This window comes from Eubalaena glacialis, chromosome 11 (assembly GCF_028564815.1).
Source record: "Eubalaena glacialis isolate mEubGla1 chromosome 11, mEubGla1.1.hap2.+ XY, whole genome shotgun sequence".
Lineage (NCBI taxonomy): Eukaryota > Metazoa > Chordata > Mammalia > Artiodactyla > Balaenidae > Eubalaena > Eubalaena glacialis.
Genome location: NC_083726.1, coordinates 62405070 through 62418302, shown reverse-complemented (window position 1 = coordinate 62418302; position 13233 = coordinate 62405070). Strand labels below are relative to the sequence as shown.

Genomic DNA, 13233 nt, shown 5'->3' with positions numbered 1-13233 from the left:
GGCATCAGAATGCTCTAAGTGGGGACAAAGGCCCAAGGAAAGGTAGAGATAGATCCATTGAGAGTGTCTTGGCCAGGTACCCTCATGTCTATCCTGTCTTCCTGCCCTCAGGTATCCTAGGAGTGACACAAGTTTAATGCCTCAGTTGCTTTGCCCCCCTCCTAAGTGGATGTTATAGGCTGCTGTCCTTTCCCCACAAACAGCTGTTACACTTGTTAGTGCCATGCACTTTAGCAGCAGATTCTGGGGGGTTCTGATGCTGATGTACGGTTTTTCTCTCTCCAACTAGATTAAGTTCAGAAGTACGTATCTTAACACTCTTATGTATCCCTCACTTCTAGCACATGGTAAAACACTGCACTGATTAATAAACCCACTGCTGTACTTTTTAGTTGATAACGGGCCTCCTTTGTGTTCTCTCCACCGCCAGACTCCCGCTTCATGTGCCCAAAGCATTCCTTTCGCAGTGCTACTCCCCCCGACCCGGAGAACTTCACAGGCTTCCCCCTTGCCTGTTGTCACTAGGTTTATACCACCTACGTGGAGTAGCATACATTGCTTTACAACGCTGTAGTTATGGCCTGAGTACTTTTAAGATTAAGTTCCTTGAGCGTAGGAATTCTGTTTGCTACAACTTGACTACGCTAGGCTTGGGACGTTGTGAGAAAATAAAGTGCCTCTACCCTTTCTCTTCCAATGGGAGTCACCGAGACTAACCAGCCTTTCCTTCCCTTCCGGGACGGAGGACCATAGAGACGTCTGGCGCAGCGAGGCCTCCCGGCGCAGCCATCGAGATGCACAGAGGATGGCTAGAGCGTTGCTCGCCCGGCCGGCTTCTGCTTCATAAGTCTTCCTTCCCAACATGGCGCAGTCGGTTAATATCACCGAGCTGAATCTGCCGCAGCTAGAAATGCTCAAGAACCAGCTGGACCAGGTGGGGATGGGCCCCAGAGACACCCCTTTGCCGCCTCACATCCCTCCCCACCACGCGTACTCCCTCGCCCCACTCCATTGCTCCCCAGCTGGGGAGGCTTCCCTTCCCAGGCGAAACCGCCACGCGGTCCCAGGACCCGCCCCTTCTCCGGCTGTGCCCCCTTCTCCCGCCAGCCCTCACACTGACCCTCATTCCCATCCTCTGTAGGAAGTGGAGTTCTTGTCCACGTCCATTGCCCAGCTCAAGGTGGTACAGACCAAGTATGTGGAAGCCAAGGACTGTCTGAACGTGCTGAACAAAAGCAACGAGGGTACGGGGTAGGCGTGTGAAGGCACCCTGGGGGATGTGGCGAGCCGGCTTCTCCTCTCTTCCCGCCTCCTAATTCAGTTTTCCTTACCTGAGACGAGAGAGCAGTCCATTATGTATTGTATACCGCTACAGGAGCCCTTTGCATGTTGCTTACCTAGAATTGAAATGTCCAGGACATTCTTCTGCTCCCGTTGTCCCTATCTCCGTCCTTTGCATACAGTCTCTAGGTGCTGTGCAGTGTTGAAACTCCCTTTAATGTCTAAACGTTGGAGCTGCCAATCTCCCCCACTTGTTTGTCTTAATTGCTTTCACAGGGAAAGAATTACTGGTTCCACTGACGAGTTCTGTATCCTTTCCGCAGGAACTGCTACCCTGCCCTCGCCTTTTCTCCACACACCTAACCTGCAAAGAAGGACGGGAGGTTTTAATTACTCCAGAGTGCTCGGATGGTTCTGAGAATACTATTATACACGCTTCCTAGCTCTGCTCTCCATCCTGGGGCCAACATCCAGCTAATGCTTTGTGAGCACCCAGGTGTATGTAGAATTGAGGTGTGATTATTTCCCTTTGCTGTTTGAGGATATAACCTAATAGGGAGATAAAACTGGTGGTTTACAGTTCTACTAATAACTTAGAAAACATAAGCAATAGAAGAATAGAGGATACAGAAACAAGGGGGTTGGTTCTGTTTATTAATCCTCAATTTCAGTTCAACTGTGGCTCTTATTCCTAAACTGTTGTTACTAAGAAACCTGGATTGTGTCTACCTGTTGAGTGTTTTACTTGAGTGAGCAAGTTATGACAATAAGGCACCTGTAAACTGTACCAGAGAACTGACAGGCTGAAAGGGAAACACAGGAATAGCACCGTAGTAGGGATTGCTTAAATAACGAACATTAAATTCATCAGGAATTAGCTAATTCATGTTTGGGAGTGTTAAAGGGAAAGTGAGGCTGCCTTTTCACTCAACTACTCAACAGCAATGGGAAAAAAATCACTCTGGTCTTTCTGGAAGGGCTAATGGGAAGAACTGTAAGAACTGCTTGGAAGGTGGCAGATGGGATGAGGGCAAGATCAGCATATGTGATTTTCTCCATAAGGAACCAACTTCCCTGTCTCTCTGCATTTGGAGTTTGTAGGCCTCCAGATTATTTGTTCCTTGGGCCTTATAGCTTTTTATTTTTTAATTTTTGTGGCTGCACCCCGAGGCTTGCCGGATCTTAGTTCCCCAACCAGGAATCAAACCCCGGCCCCGGCTGTGAAAGTGCCAAGTCCTAACCACTGGACCGCCAGGGAATTCCTGCCTTATAGCTTTTTAGAAAGAAGGGTCTTAGGAGGTCAAGCACACTAGCTGACAGCGAATCATGACTCATGCTGGGCTAGTTTTCCCTTAATCCTTGCTTCTCAGATGTATGTCCCTGGGAAGCTGCATGATGTGGAACATGTGCTCATCGATGTGGGAACTGGCTACTATGTAGAGAAGGTGAGTGGAAGGAAGCATATGGATGCCCCTCTGAGGGGGAGATCTAGAGTGCAGAATGGGATCTCCTCTTAACCCCTCATTCACCTCTGACCTTGCAGACGGCTGAGGATGCTAAGGACTTCTTCAAGAGGAAGATAGACTTCCTCACCAAGCAAATGGAGAAAATCCAGCCAGCTCTGCAGGAGAAGCATGCCATGAAACAGGGTAAGCTTGGCCTTGGGCACCTCTTTGAACCCTTTCTACAGCCATAATAACAAACAGGGATTGCACTGTGATCCATGAGGATGTCCCCTTTGCTGGATTAAAACCATGGTTTTCTCTTTGCTGTCTTGATGTGTTATTCTTTAGATTCTGTGCATTACATACCCACTATTTATAGATTCCTGGGTTCGGTGCTTGAGAAATTTAGAGAAAGGAAATCATGTCTTTGTTTTTGTGTTTGAGTTCCTATTTATTGTGGATGGAATGAGGGAGAAGATGCATGTAAATGAACACCCGGCAAAGAAATATAGCCCTAACTAGCTAACTGCTAGCAATTACAGCCCTGGCTGCACATTAGAATCACCCAGAGAGTTTAAAAAGAGAACCTGGGCCCACTCCAAACCAACTGCAGTTGACCCTTGAACAGTGTGCGGGTTAGGGGTGCCAACCCTTGGTGAAGTAGAAGAAAATCTGCATATAACTTTACAGTCTGCCCTCCATATCCTCGGTTCCGCATTGCACATTCAACCAATCGTGGATCATGTAGTACTGTAGAATTTACCATTGAAAAAAAAACCCCGAATAAGTGGACCTGCACAGTTCAAACCCCTGTTGTTCAAGGATCAACCGTAAGTCAACGGGGGGGGGGGGGGGGTGGCAGGGATTCCAGGGAACAATGTTTTTTTAAAAGCTCCCTAGGTGATTCTGTTACACAGTCAGGATTGAGAACCACTGTTCTAAAGGCAAACATCTTTTCCACGGTATCATTTTCTGGTTATATCTGACTCATTTGAATACTGTATTTTGTTCGTTTTTATATCCCAGTGGTTCTCATATTTACTGACACATTTTAGACTCTAAATTTGTGTTGTGTGTGCCCTCCACAGTGGATCACTGTGTTAAAAGTTTTATTAACTGTAGTTGGTTGTCTGTCACTTTTCCTTAACTCTGGGTTCTCCCCTTTAGCTCCTGACCAGGGTCTGACTCTTCTTTTTTCCCACAGCTGTCATGGAGATGATGAGCCAGAAAATTCAGCATCTCACAGCCCTGGGAGCACCTCAGGCTACTGCCAAGGCCTGAGAGCTTGTTTCAGAAATCGGACAGAGGGCGCCTGCTTCAGGGGCCTGGGACTTTGTGGGCGTGGTTTCCTGCATTCCGGGAAGAGGAGGGTCTTGTGTTTAATGCTAATAAATCCGCCAGCTGGGCAGAGTGTTGGTCTTTTCTTGCATTAGGCAAGGGACTGGTGATGAGATGGGAGGGCGGTGGTGAGAGGGTGTGCCCCTCCCGGAGCCTGATAAGCAGGGGTGATACAGTGCTCGTCTTGAAGGCTCCACCCGGGGCCCTTCGAGGAGCGGGGGTCGAAATTCTGCGCGGGGCGGCGCGCCCTCCCTGCGCGGCCGGTTGTCCTGGAAACGGCCGGCAAGAGGAAGTGGGGGCTGCCCGGGCGCTTCCTCTTCCGGGTCGGCGCCCTGCCGCCCCATAGGGGAAGCTGCATGGGCCACCGCTTCCTGCGCGGTTCTCTATCTCTGTTGCTGCTGCTGCCGCCACCCCGCCGAAGCCCGCATCTCAGGCGCAGCCTGGAGTCCGTCCCACTCTCCAAACGACCCCGCAGCCACCTCATGGCCTCGCCCCGAATCGGGACGCATAACGGCACTTTCCACTGCGATGAGGCGCTGGCGTGCGCGTTGCTGCGCCTCCTGCCCGAGTACCGGGTACGGGCAGCGCAAACTGACCCGGGGGCTGCCGGCGAGTCTCCGGGGCAGATCGCGTCCCCCTAACGGGTCCCGCCCGAGCACCCCTCCTCCCCTCCCCGGCTCCTTGGAAGCCCAACATTAATCCCCTACCCGTGCGACCCCGGCAGCCTCTTCACTTCCTGTGTGCCCTGCAGGATGCAGAGATTGTGCGGACCCGGGACCCCGAGAAACTGGCTTCTTGTGACATCGTGGTAGACGTAGGTGGCGAGTATGACCCTCAGAGACACCGATATGACCATCACCAGAGGTGGGTTCCCACTACCATTTCTTTAACTTTCCTTGACTTCAACTCTTGTCAGTGCTCCAGTCCACTGCCGTGGTCCGCGTCAGCGAAGGGAACCGCCTCATCCTGGAAAGCAAACTCTTGAGCCCCGTGGGACTACCGTCTTCCGTGCTTCCAGCTCTCCACCTGCTCTGCACCCATCTAGCTGGCTTTGGGCCTCCCTTGGCCCGGGTCAGTCCCTGGGCCCCTTCCAACTCACCTCCTTATTTGGCTCAGTCAGGCTTTTCTCCCACCAGCCCCATCGTCACCCCAGTGAATACCCCAGCTGGGATTAATCCAGTCATGTGCCCTTGCTGCCCCACCTCAGACTGCTGGGCCCACACGATTGTGGTGGGTGGTGATAGTTTAGGTGTGTTGTCTTCCTTTGTCATTGACACTCTTCCACTGGGAAATCAATCTTATCCGAGGGTAGCCCATTATCCACAGTACCATTCCAGTCCTTTTCCCCTCTCCTCAAGCCCCTGCCTCATCAAACTACCTTAGTGAGTGACCCTGTCTCTTCCCTTTAAAGGAAGTTGAGCTTTTCCTGCATGGACAGCCTCAGTTTCTCACTCCTGAACAGCTCCCTTCTTCCAACTCAGGAGACATTGTTTCCTTCTGCTTGCCCCTTTTCCAGTGTATCATTTTCTGCTCTGGGACTTCACATGGCAGGGTTTCTAGTTCTTGCCTACAGCAAGGAACTCTGCTTAAGCATCTCCCATCTTGAAAACAAAGGAGTGAAAAAAACCCAAACCCTCCCTCATATACACCACACTGTATAAAGTGGTTATCTCTGACGGGTCATGAGGAGGTTTTATTTTGTTTTAAGTCTGTTTCTCTCCCTCTCTCTCTCCTTCCCTCGCTACTTCTCTCCATTTTTTTCTAAATACACGTATTACTTTCATAAATGATGCCAGGAGGGAATGCTCCCGGTATTTACAGCCTAATCTCTCACCCTCACTTCTCAGCCACTCTTCAAAAGAAGAGCTGACCCTGGCTGCACATTCCATTCATCCATCCTTTCATTTATTCATTCATTCAGCCAGTTCTCTCCCAATCTCTCTACTGGAAATGCTTGTGGAAAGGGCACCAGTGACCTCAACACCAAGCTCAGGTTGCTGGTTGAGGGTCTCACCTTAACTGACCTCTTTGTGGCACTTGACATTATTTATTTATTATTATTTTTATTTATTATTATTATTATTTTTTGGCTGCGTTGGGTCTTCGTTGCTGCGCGCGGGCTTTCTCTGGTTGCGGCGAGCGGGGTCTACTCTTCGTTGTGGTGCGTGGGCTTCTCATTGCGGTGGCTTCTCTTGTTGAGCACGGGCTCTAGGCGCGTGGGCTTCAGTAGTTGTGGCTCGAAGGCTCTAGAGCGCAGGCTCAGTAGTTGTGGCGCACGGGCTTAGTTGCTCCACGGCATGTGAGATCTTCCCGGACCACGGCTCGAACCCGTGTCTCTTGCATTGGCAGGCGGATTCTTAACCACTGCGCCACCAGGGAAGCCCGGCACTTGACATTATTGACTACTTCCTTTTTCCTAATGATTTTATATATGTATGTATGTATGTATGTATTTGGCTGCGCCGGGTCTTAGTTGCAGCACTGGGGATCTTTTTTAGTTGCAGCATGTGGGATCTAGTTCCCTGACGAGGGATTGAACCCAGGCCCCCAGTGCTGGGAGTGTGGAGTCTTAGCCAGTGGACCTTAGCCAAGGAAGTCCCGATTTTATATACTTTTTTCTTTTTTTAAAAAAATAAATTTATTTATTTATTTATTTTTGGCTAGGTTGGGTCTTCGTTGCTGTGTGCGGGCTTTTCTCTAGTTGCGGCGAGTGGGGGCTACTCTTAGTTGCGGTGCGTGGGCTTCTCATTGCGGTGGCTTCTCTTGTTGCAGAGCACGGGCTCTAGGCACGCGGGCTTCAGTAGTTGTAGCACACAGGCTCAGTAGTTGTGGCTCGCGGGCTCTAGAGCACAGGCTCAGTAGTTGTGGCGCACAGCCCTACTTGCTCTGCGGCATGTGGGATCTTCCCGGACCAGGGCTCGAACCGGTGTCCCCTGCATTGGCAGGAGGACTCTCAACCACTGCGCCACCAGGGAAGCCCGGCACTTGAGATTATTCACTACTTCCTTTTTCCTAATGATTTTATATATTTATGTATGTATGTATGTATGTATTTAGCTGCGCCGGGTCTTAGTTGCAGCATTGGGGATCTTTTTTTAGTTGCAGCATGTGGGATCTAGTTCCCTGACGAGGGACTGAACCCAGGCCCCCAGCACTGGGAGTGTGGAGTCTTAGCCAGTGGGCCTTAGCCAAGGAAATCCCGATTTTATATACTTTTTAAAAAAAATTATGCAGTGTTTGACACATAAAAGAATATATTTAACATTTCTGGAATATAAAACATAAAATGAATATCCATGGGGCTTCCCTCGTGGAGCAGTGGTTAAGAATCCGCCTGCCAGTGCAGGGGACACGGGTTCGAGCCCTGCTCCAGGAAGATCCCACATGCCGCGGAGCAACTAAGCCCGTGCGCCACAACTACTGAGCCTGCGAGCCACAACTACTGAAGCCCGCGCGCCTAGAGCCTGTGCTCTGCAACAAGAGAAGCCACCCAATGAGAAGCCCGTGCACTGCAACAAACAGTAGCCCCCGCTCGCCGCAACTAGAGAAAAGCCCGCGCACATTAACAAAGACCCAATGCTGCCAAAAATGAAAATAAATTAAAATTTAATAAAAAGAAAATGAACACCCATGAACTGATCTCCCTAAGCAATAGAACATTAATCATTAGAACCAAAAAATGAGCTCCCTAGGTGATTCTGATGGACTGGTATTTAGAAATTACAGCTGTAGTTTCTACTGCCCTAACAACTTTCATACCTTTTTTGTGTCCTCTCTTGCACTGCTATTCAAAACCCTGCCTTCCTTACTCACCCGGACCACTGCAGGTAATCTCCTTGCATCGCTTCTCCATGCTGGCTGGCACAGCGCTCTTTCTGACATGCACTGCCCTGCTTACACTCTCTCAGTGGCTCCGCGTTACCTACAGATGAAGTCCAAACTCTGAAGTGTAGCATACAAGGCCTACCCTGGTCCGGCCCCTGCTTTATCTCTTGCCACTCATTCCTCAAGCCAAGCTGCTTTCTTGCAGTTCCATGGAGGAATCTTTCTCTTAGCTGTTGTATATGTTGTTCCCTCTACCTGCAGTGCCTTTTCTCCTTCACCCTTTGTCTGTCTGGGAAACACCCACTAATTCATCTTTCAGAAGTGACCTGAATGCTCTCCTCCTGAACCCTTTCCTCCGTCTTGCCTTTTCCTTGTTTATAACTAGCTAGAGCATTCCCTTGGTTGTTTGTGTGTGTGTGTCCACCTTAGGCGGATGAACTTGAAGGCAGGGACAGGTCTTAGTTTTTTCATCTCTAATGTCTACAACACAAAGCCTGGCATGTGGTAAGCATTTAGTTAACCATTGTCGAATGAATGCATGAATGGAGACTCCAAACTCAAGTCCATGTTGACCCCTGAGGACAAGCCAAAGCCTCCCCACCTGGGCTTTCTCCCAACTCCCATAGTATTCCCCAGCCGCCCCACCCCACTGTGCCTGCACATGCACACGACCCTGTGGGTGAACCGGGGCAGCTCTGCCTCAGCCCCACCTCCCTGTGCTCCTCAGGTCTTTCACGGAGACCATGAGCTCCCTGTCCCCTGGGAAGCCGTGGCAGACCAAGCTGAGCAGTGCGGGACTCATCTATCTGCACTTCGGGCACAAGCTGCTGGCCCAGTTGCTGGTTACTAGCGAAGAGGACAGCATGGTGGGCACCCTCTATGACAAGGTGGGGACTCGAGGACAGAGATGCCCCCCACATGCATCTCCACCAGGCACTCAGGATTGGGCTCAGGTCGGGGTTCCTGACCCGTGCTGGCCCACTGCTCTCTCCCTCAGTCCGGCCCATCTTCTCACAGGGAAATGGTTAGTCTCTCTCCTGCCTCCATCCTGGGGTGCTTGTGAGAAGTGGATGAGGTAGTGTATGGGGAAGGGCTTTGAAAACTATAAAGCATGACCTGACATACGTAAGTTGTTCAACAACTTGGTAATAGAGGAGGCTGCTTATGTTTGGAAGCATATGGCTGAGGTTCTGGCTGCCCCGAAGGTGGAGGGCAGCATATCTCGGGCACCACTGTATTCACTGGAGGCACACTGAGTTGGGACCTGGGAAGGGTTTGATTATGAAAACCTCTTCAGGTTCCACCAGCGCCCCCTGCAGGCAGCTCAGCAGGTGCCTGTGATTGGGGAAGGAACAGGGCTAGCGTCCCTGGTGTGCATGTTGGATCGATGATTCTGAGGACACCTACTTGACCCCACTAATGTGAAGTTCACAGCAAGTCAAACTGCAGGTGCAGTCAACTCTGTTTTTTGCAGATAGGCTGTTGAGTTCAGTTCTCTGATCCAAAAATGAAGAAATATGAACGGTAAATTGGAGCTTTTGGAATATTAAGGTTTTAGACTGCCTGGGTCAATTTTCCCTTCTACTGCTAAGGGGTTTCTAAGCAATTGAACTAAATTATGCCCAAGGTTTTTTTATTTTATTTTATTTATTTTTATTGAGGATAGTTGATGTACAATATTATATGTTTCAGGTGTAACTACATAGTGATTCACAATTTTTAAAGATTGTACTCCATTTATAGTTATTATAAAATATTGGCTGTATTCCCTGTGCCATACAGTATATTCTTGTAGCTTATTTATTTTTTACATAGTAGTTTGTACCTCTTAACCCTGTCCGTATCTTGTCCCTCCTCCCTTCCCTCTCCCCACTGGTAGCCACTAATTTGTTCTCTATATCTGTGAGTCTGTTTCTTTTTTGTTCTATTCACTAGTTTTTCTTTTTTAGATTCCACGTATAAGTGATATCATACAGTATTTGTCTTTCTCTTATTTCACTAAGCATAATACCCTCCAAGTCCATCCATGTTGTTGCAATTGGTAAAATTTCATTTTTTGTTTTATGGCTAAGTACTATTCTATTGTATACCACATCTTTATCCATTCATCCATCAATGGACACTTAGGTTCCTTCCATATCTTGGCTATTGTAAATAATGCTGCTGTGAACATTGGGGTGCATGTATCTTTTCGAATTAGTGTTTTTTTTTTTTTTTTTTGCGAGGGCTTTCTCTAGTTGTGGCAAGTGGGGGCCACTCTTCATCACGGTGCGCGGGCCTCTCACCATCGCGGCCTCTCCTGTTGCGGAGCACAGGCTCCAGACGCGCAGGCTCAGCAGTTGTGGCTCACGGGCCTAGTTGCTCCGCGGCATGTGGGATCTTCCCAGACCAGGGCTCGAACCCACGTCCCCTGCATTGGCAGGCAGACTCCCAACCACTGCGCCACCAGGGAAGCCCCTAGTGTTTGTTTTTTTCGGATATATACCCAGGAGTAGAATTGCTGGGTCATATGGTAGTTCTATTTTTAACTTTTTGAGGGACCTCCATACTGCTTTCCACAGTGGCTGCACCAATTTACATTCCCACCAACAGTGCACAAATGTTCCCTTTTCTCCACATCCTCACCAACATTTACTTGTGGTATTTTTGATGCTAGCCATTCTGACAGGTGTGAGGTGATATCTCATTGTGGTTTTAATCTGCATTTCTCTGATAATTAGTGATGTTGATGGCCTGTTGGCCAACTGTATGTCTTCTTTGGGAAAATATCTATTCAATTCTTCTGCCCATTTTTTAATTGGGTTTTTTTTTTTTTTGATGTTGTTATATGAGCTGTTTATATCTTTCAGTTATTAGAATTACACCCAGTTTTGTTGTTTTTTGTTTTGGCTGTGCTGCGCAGCTTGTGGGATCTTAGTTCGCCAACCAGGGATTGAACCCAGGCCCTCGGCAGTGAAAGCATGGAGTCCTAACCACTGGACTGCCAGGGAATTCCCTTACACCCAAGTTGTAACTGTGCCTCAGGTTGGGGTCCAGACCTAGAGGTGCTGGAAGGAGTTTCTTTTCCAACTCTCCCTGAGAGTAGCAGTTTTTCTACACACCACAGATGTGTTGCTATGTAGGCCTATTTTGGGGGGCAGTTTTGCATTAAACAGTGATATCCCATATCGTTTTCTGCCCCCAGATTCTTGAGGCATCATCCTACCATTTCTTTAGGCTCAGGAGATGCAGCAACTGCTGATGCCACGTGGCACATCATGGGCTTCCCTGGGACCACATCCCAGCCCTGATGTCTAGTCCAGTACTCATCTTCTCCCACCTGATTGGTGTGCTTGGCCAGACCCTCCTGTACCTCTTTTTTTTTTTTTTTTGGCTGCGTTGGGTCTTTGTTGCTGCACGCAGGCTTTCTCTAGTTGCGGCGAGCGGGCTTCTCATTGTGGTGGCTTCTCTTGTTGTGGAGCACGGGCTCTAGGCACACGGGCTTCAGTAGTTGTGGCACGTGGGCTCAGTAGTTGTGGCTCGCGGGCTCTAGAGCGCAGGCTCAGTAGTTGTGGATCGTGGGCTTAGTTGCTCCGCGGCATGTGGGATCTTCCTGGACCAGGGCTTAAACCTTGTCCCCTGCACTGGCAGGCAGATTCTTAACCACTGCACCACCAGGAAAGCCCCTCTTCTGTACCTCTTAACTGGATCAGTGAATAGCCTGCTCAGCCCACCTGGAGATTTACGCCCCCAGGCCATGAGGATCCACTCCCACAGAACCCCTCATGGAACTCTAGGCTTTTCCTTGTTCAGAAGGCAGCAGCCCCCTCCCCACACATGCTGGCCTTGGCTCAGGCTTTGAGTGGTACTAGAGTGAGCACTGGATTAGAAATCAGGTGATCTGAATTCCAGCCCCAGCACTGTATGCTCTCTGACCTTTAGCCAGCTGCTGAACTCCCCAATTCCCCCCTTCCTCATCCAGTTAATGTTGGGAGATCCTTGCAGGGCTGTAGTAAAGATTAAAGACTGTGTATGCACAAACTTTGAGACCTATAAAGCTTTATGCAAATGGTAGGCGCCCTCCAGAGCACTTCTCCTATGCTGCCTTAGATGTACGAGAACTTCGTGGAGGAGGTGGATGCGGTGGACAATGGGATCTCTCAGTGGGAGGAGGGAGAGCCTCGGTACGCGCTGACCACTACGCTGAGCGCCCGGGTTGCTCGGCTTAATCCCACCTGGAACCAGCCCAACCAAGACACTGAGGTGAGGAGGACCGTGGGGAAGAGACCGTGAGGCATGTGAGAACCTCAGGGGAAAATGAGAGAGGCTGCCCCGTCAAGCCCTAGCAGAGTTAGCAGTTTGGGCCAGCACTGTGGTTCTAATTCCCATGTGATTCCCAGGCCGGGTTCAAGCGTGCAATGGACCTGGTTCGAGAGGAGTTCCTGCAGAGACTAGACTTCTACCAGCACAGCTGGCTGCCAGCCCGGGCCCTGGTGGAAGAGGCCCTGGCCCAGCGGTTCCAGGTACTGGCCTGGGAGGAGGCACTGTGGCTCAGGTTAGTGATTCCTGGCGGGCTGCTGGCCAACAGGGGCTCCCACTCCTACCCTAAACCTTCTATCCCTGCTCCACTTCCTTTTCAGGTGGACCCAAGTGGGGAGATAATAGAACTGGTGAAGGGTGGATGCCCCTGGAAGGAGCACCTCTACCACCTGGAATCGGGGCTGTCCTCCCCGGGGACCATCGCCTTTGTTATCTACACGGACCAGGCTGGACAGTGGCGGGTACAGTGTGTGCCTAAGGAGCCCCATTCATTCCAGAGCAGGTGAGGCCCTAGGGGACCGCCCTGCAGCCCTTCAGGCCTGTTTCAACCCTATCAGAGGAGGAGGCCACTAACCTAGGCTTCTGCTCCCCCTCTCCCAGTTCCTCAAGGCCTCCGTTTGCTCCCACCAACTCCCTCTTTCTGCTTACTCATAGGCTGCCCCTGCCAGAGCCATGGCGGGGTCTTCGGGATGAGGCCCTGGACCAGATCAGTGGGATTCCTGGCTGTGTCTTTGTCCACGCCAGTGGCTTCATTGGTGGGCACCATACCCGAGAGGGTGCCCTGAGCATGGCCCGTGCCACCTTGGCCCAGCGCCCAGCACCTATGCCTCCCACAAATTCCTTAGTCCAATAAAATCTCTTCTGTCTCATACTGACGAAGTATTGCTCCATTACTGCCCTGCATCATTCTGGGAGCTTGCTGAAACTTGGGAAAAGTGGAACATCTATTATGTGCCAGAGCCTGTGCTAGGTATTTTCTCAGCTTTGCTTTCCAAATCATTTGAAAACTATCCAGTTTCTAAGGGTAAATAACTTGACCAAATTC

General features: G+C 50.1%; 2 protein-coding genes across 2 annotated transcripts; both read left to right on the top strand.

The window, feature by feature from the left end:
• Positions 1-794: 794 nt before the first annotated feature.
• On the top strand, positions 795-4134 carry PFDN5 (prefoldin subunit 5). Its single transcript, XM_061205067.1, has 6 exons — positions 795-934; positions 1142-1244; positions 1558-1589; positions 2652-2726; positions 2825-2930; positions 3931-4134. The coding sequence occupies exons 1-6, from the start codon at positions 863-865 to the stop codon at positions 4005-4007; spliced, it is 465 nt and encodes a 154-aa protein (XP_061061050.1). The 5' UTR covers positions 795-862; the 3' UTR covers positions 4008-4134.
• A 39-nt stretch (positions 4135-4173) lies between these two features.
• Positions 4174-13063, top strand: MYG1 (MYG1 exonuclease). The gene is made up of 7 exons (XM_061204851.1): positions 4174-4639; positions 4816-4928; positions 8617-8776; positions 11979-12131; positions 12269-12391; positions 12509-12690; positions 12843-13063. The coding sequence occupies exons 1-7, from the start codon at positions 4421-4423 to the stop codon at positions 13039-13041; spliced, it is 1149 nt and encodes a 382-aa protein (XP_061060834.1). The 5' UTR covers positions 4174-4420; the 3' UTR covers positions 13042-13063.
• The last annotated feature ends 170 nt before the right edge of the window (positions 13064-13233 follow it).

Excerpts from the sequence above, each read along its gene's own strand:
- PFDN5 (XM_061205067.1), top strand. The coding sequence starts at position 863 with ATGGCGCAGTCGGTTAATATCACCGAGCTGAATCTGCCGCAGCTAGAA. Across the intron at positions 935-1,141 it reads TCAAGAACCAGCTGGACCAG|GAAGTGGAGTTCTTGTCCAC; the intron begins GTGGGGATGGGC and ends CATCCTCTGTAG. Across the intron at positions 2,931-3,930 it reads GAAGCATGCCATGAAACAGG|CTGTCATGGAGATGATGAGC; the intron begins GTAAGCTTGGCC and ends TTTTTCCCACAG.
- MYG1 (XM_061204851.1), top strand. The coding sequence starts at position 4,421 with ATGGGCCACCGCTTCCTGCGCGGTTCTCTATCTCTGTTGCTGCTGCTG. Across the intron at positions 4,929-8,616 it reads CGATATGACCATCACCAGAG|GTCTTTCACGGAGACCATGA; the intron begins GTGGGTTCCCAC and ends TGTGCTCCTCAG. Across the intron at positions 12,691-12,842 it reads CCCCATTCATTCCAGAGCAG|GCTGCCCCTGCCAGAGCCAT; the intron begins GTGAGGCCCTAG and ends GCTTACTCATAG.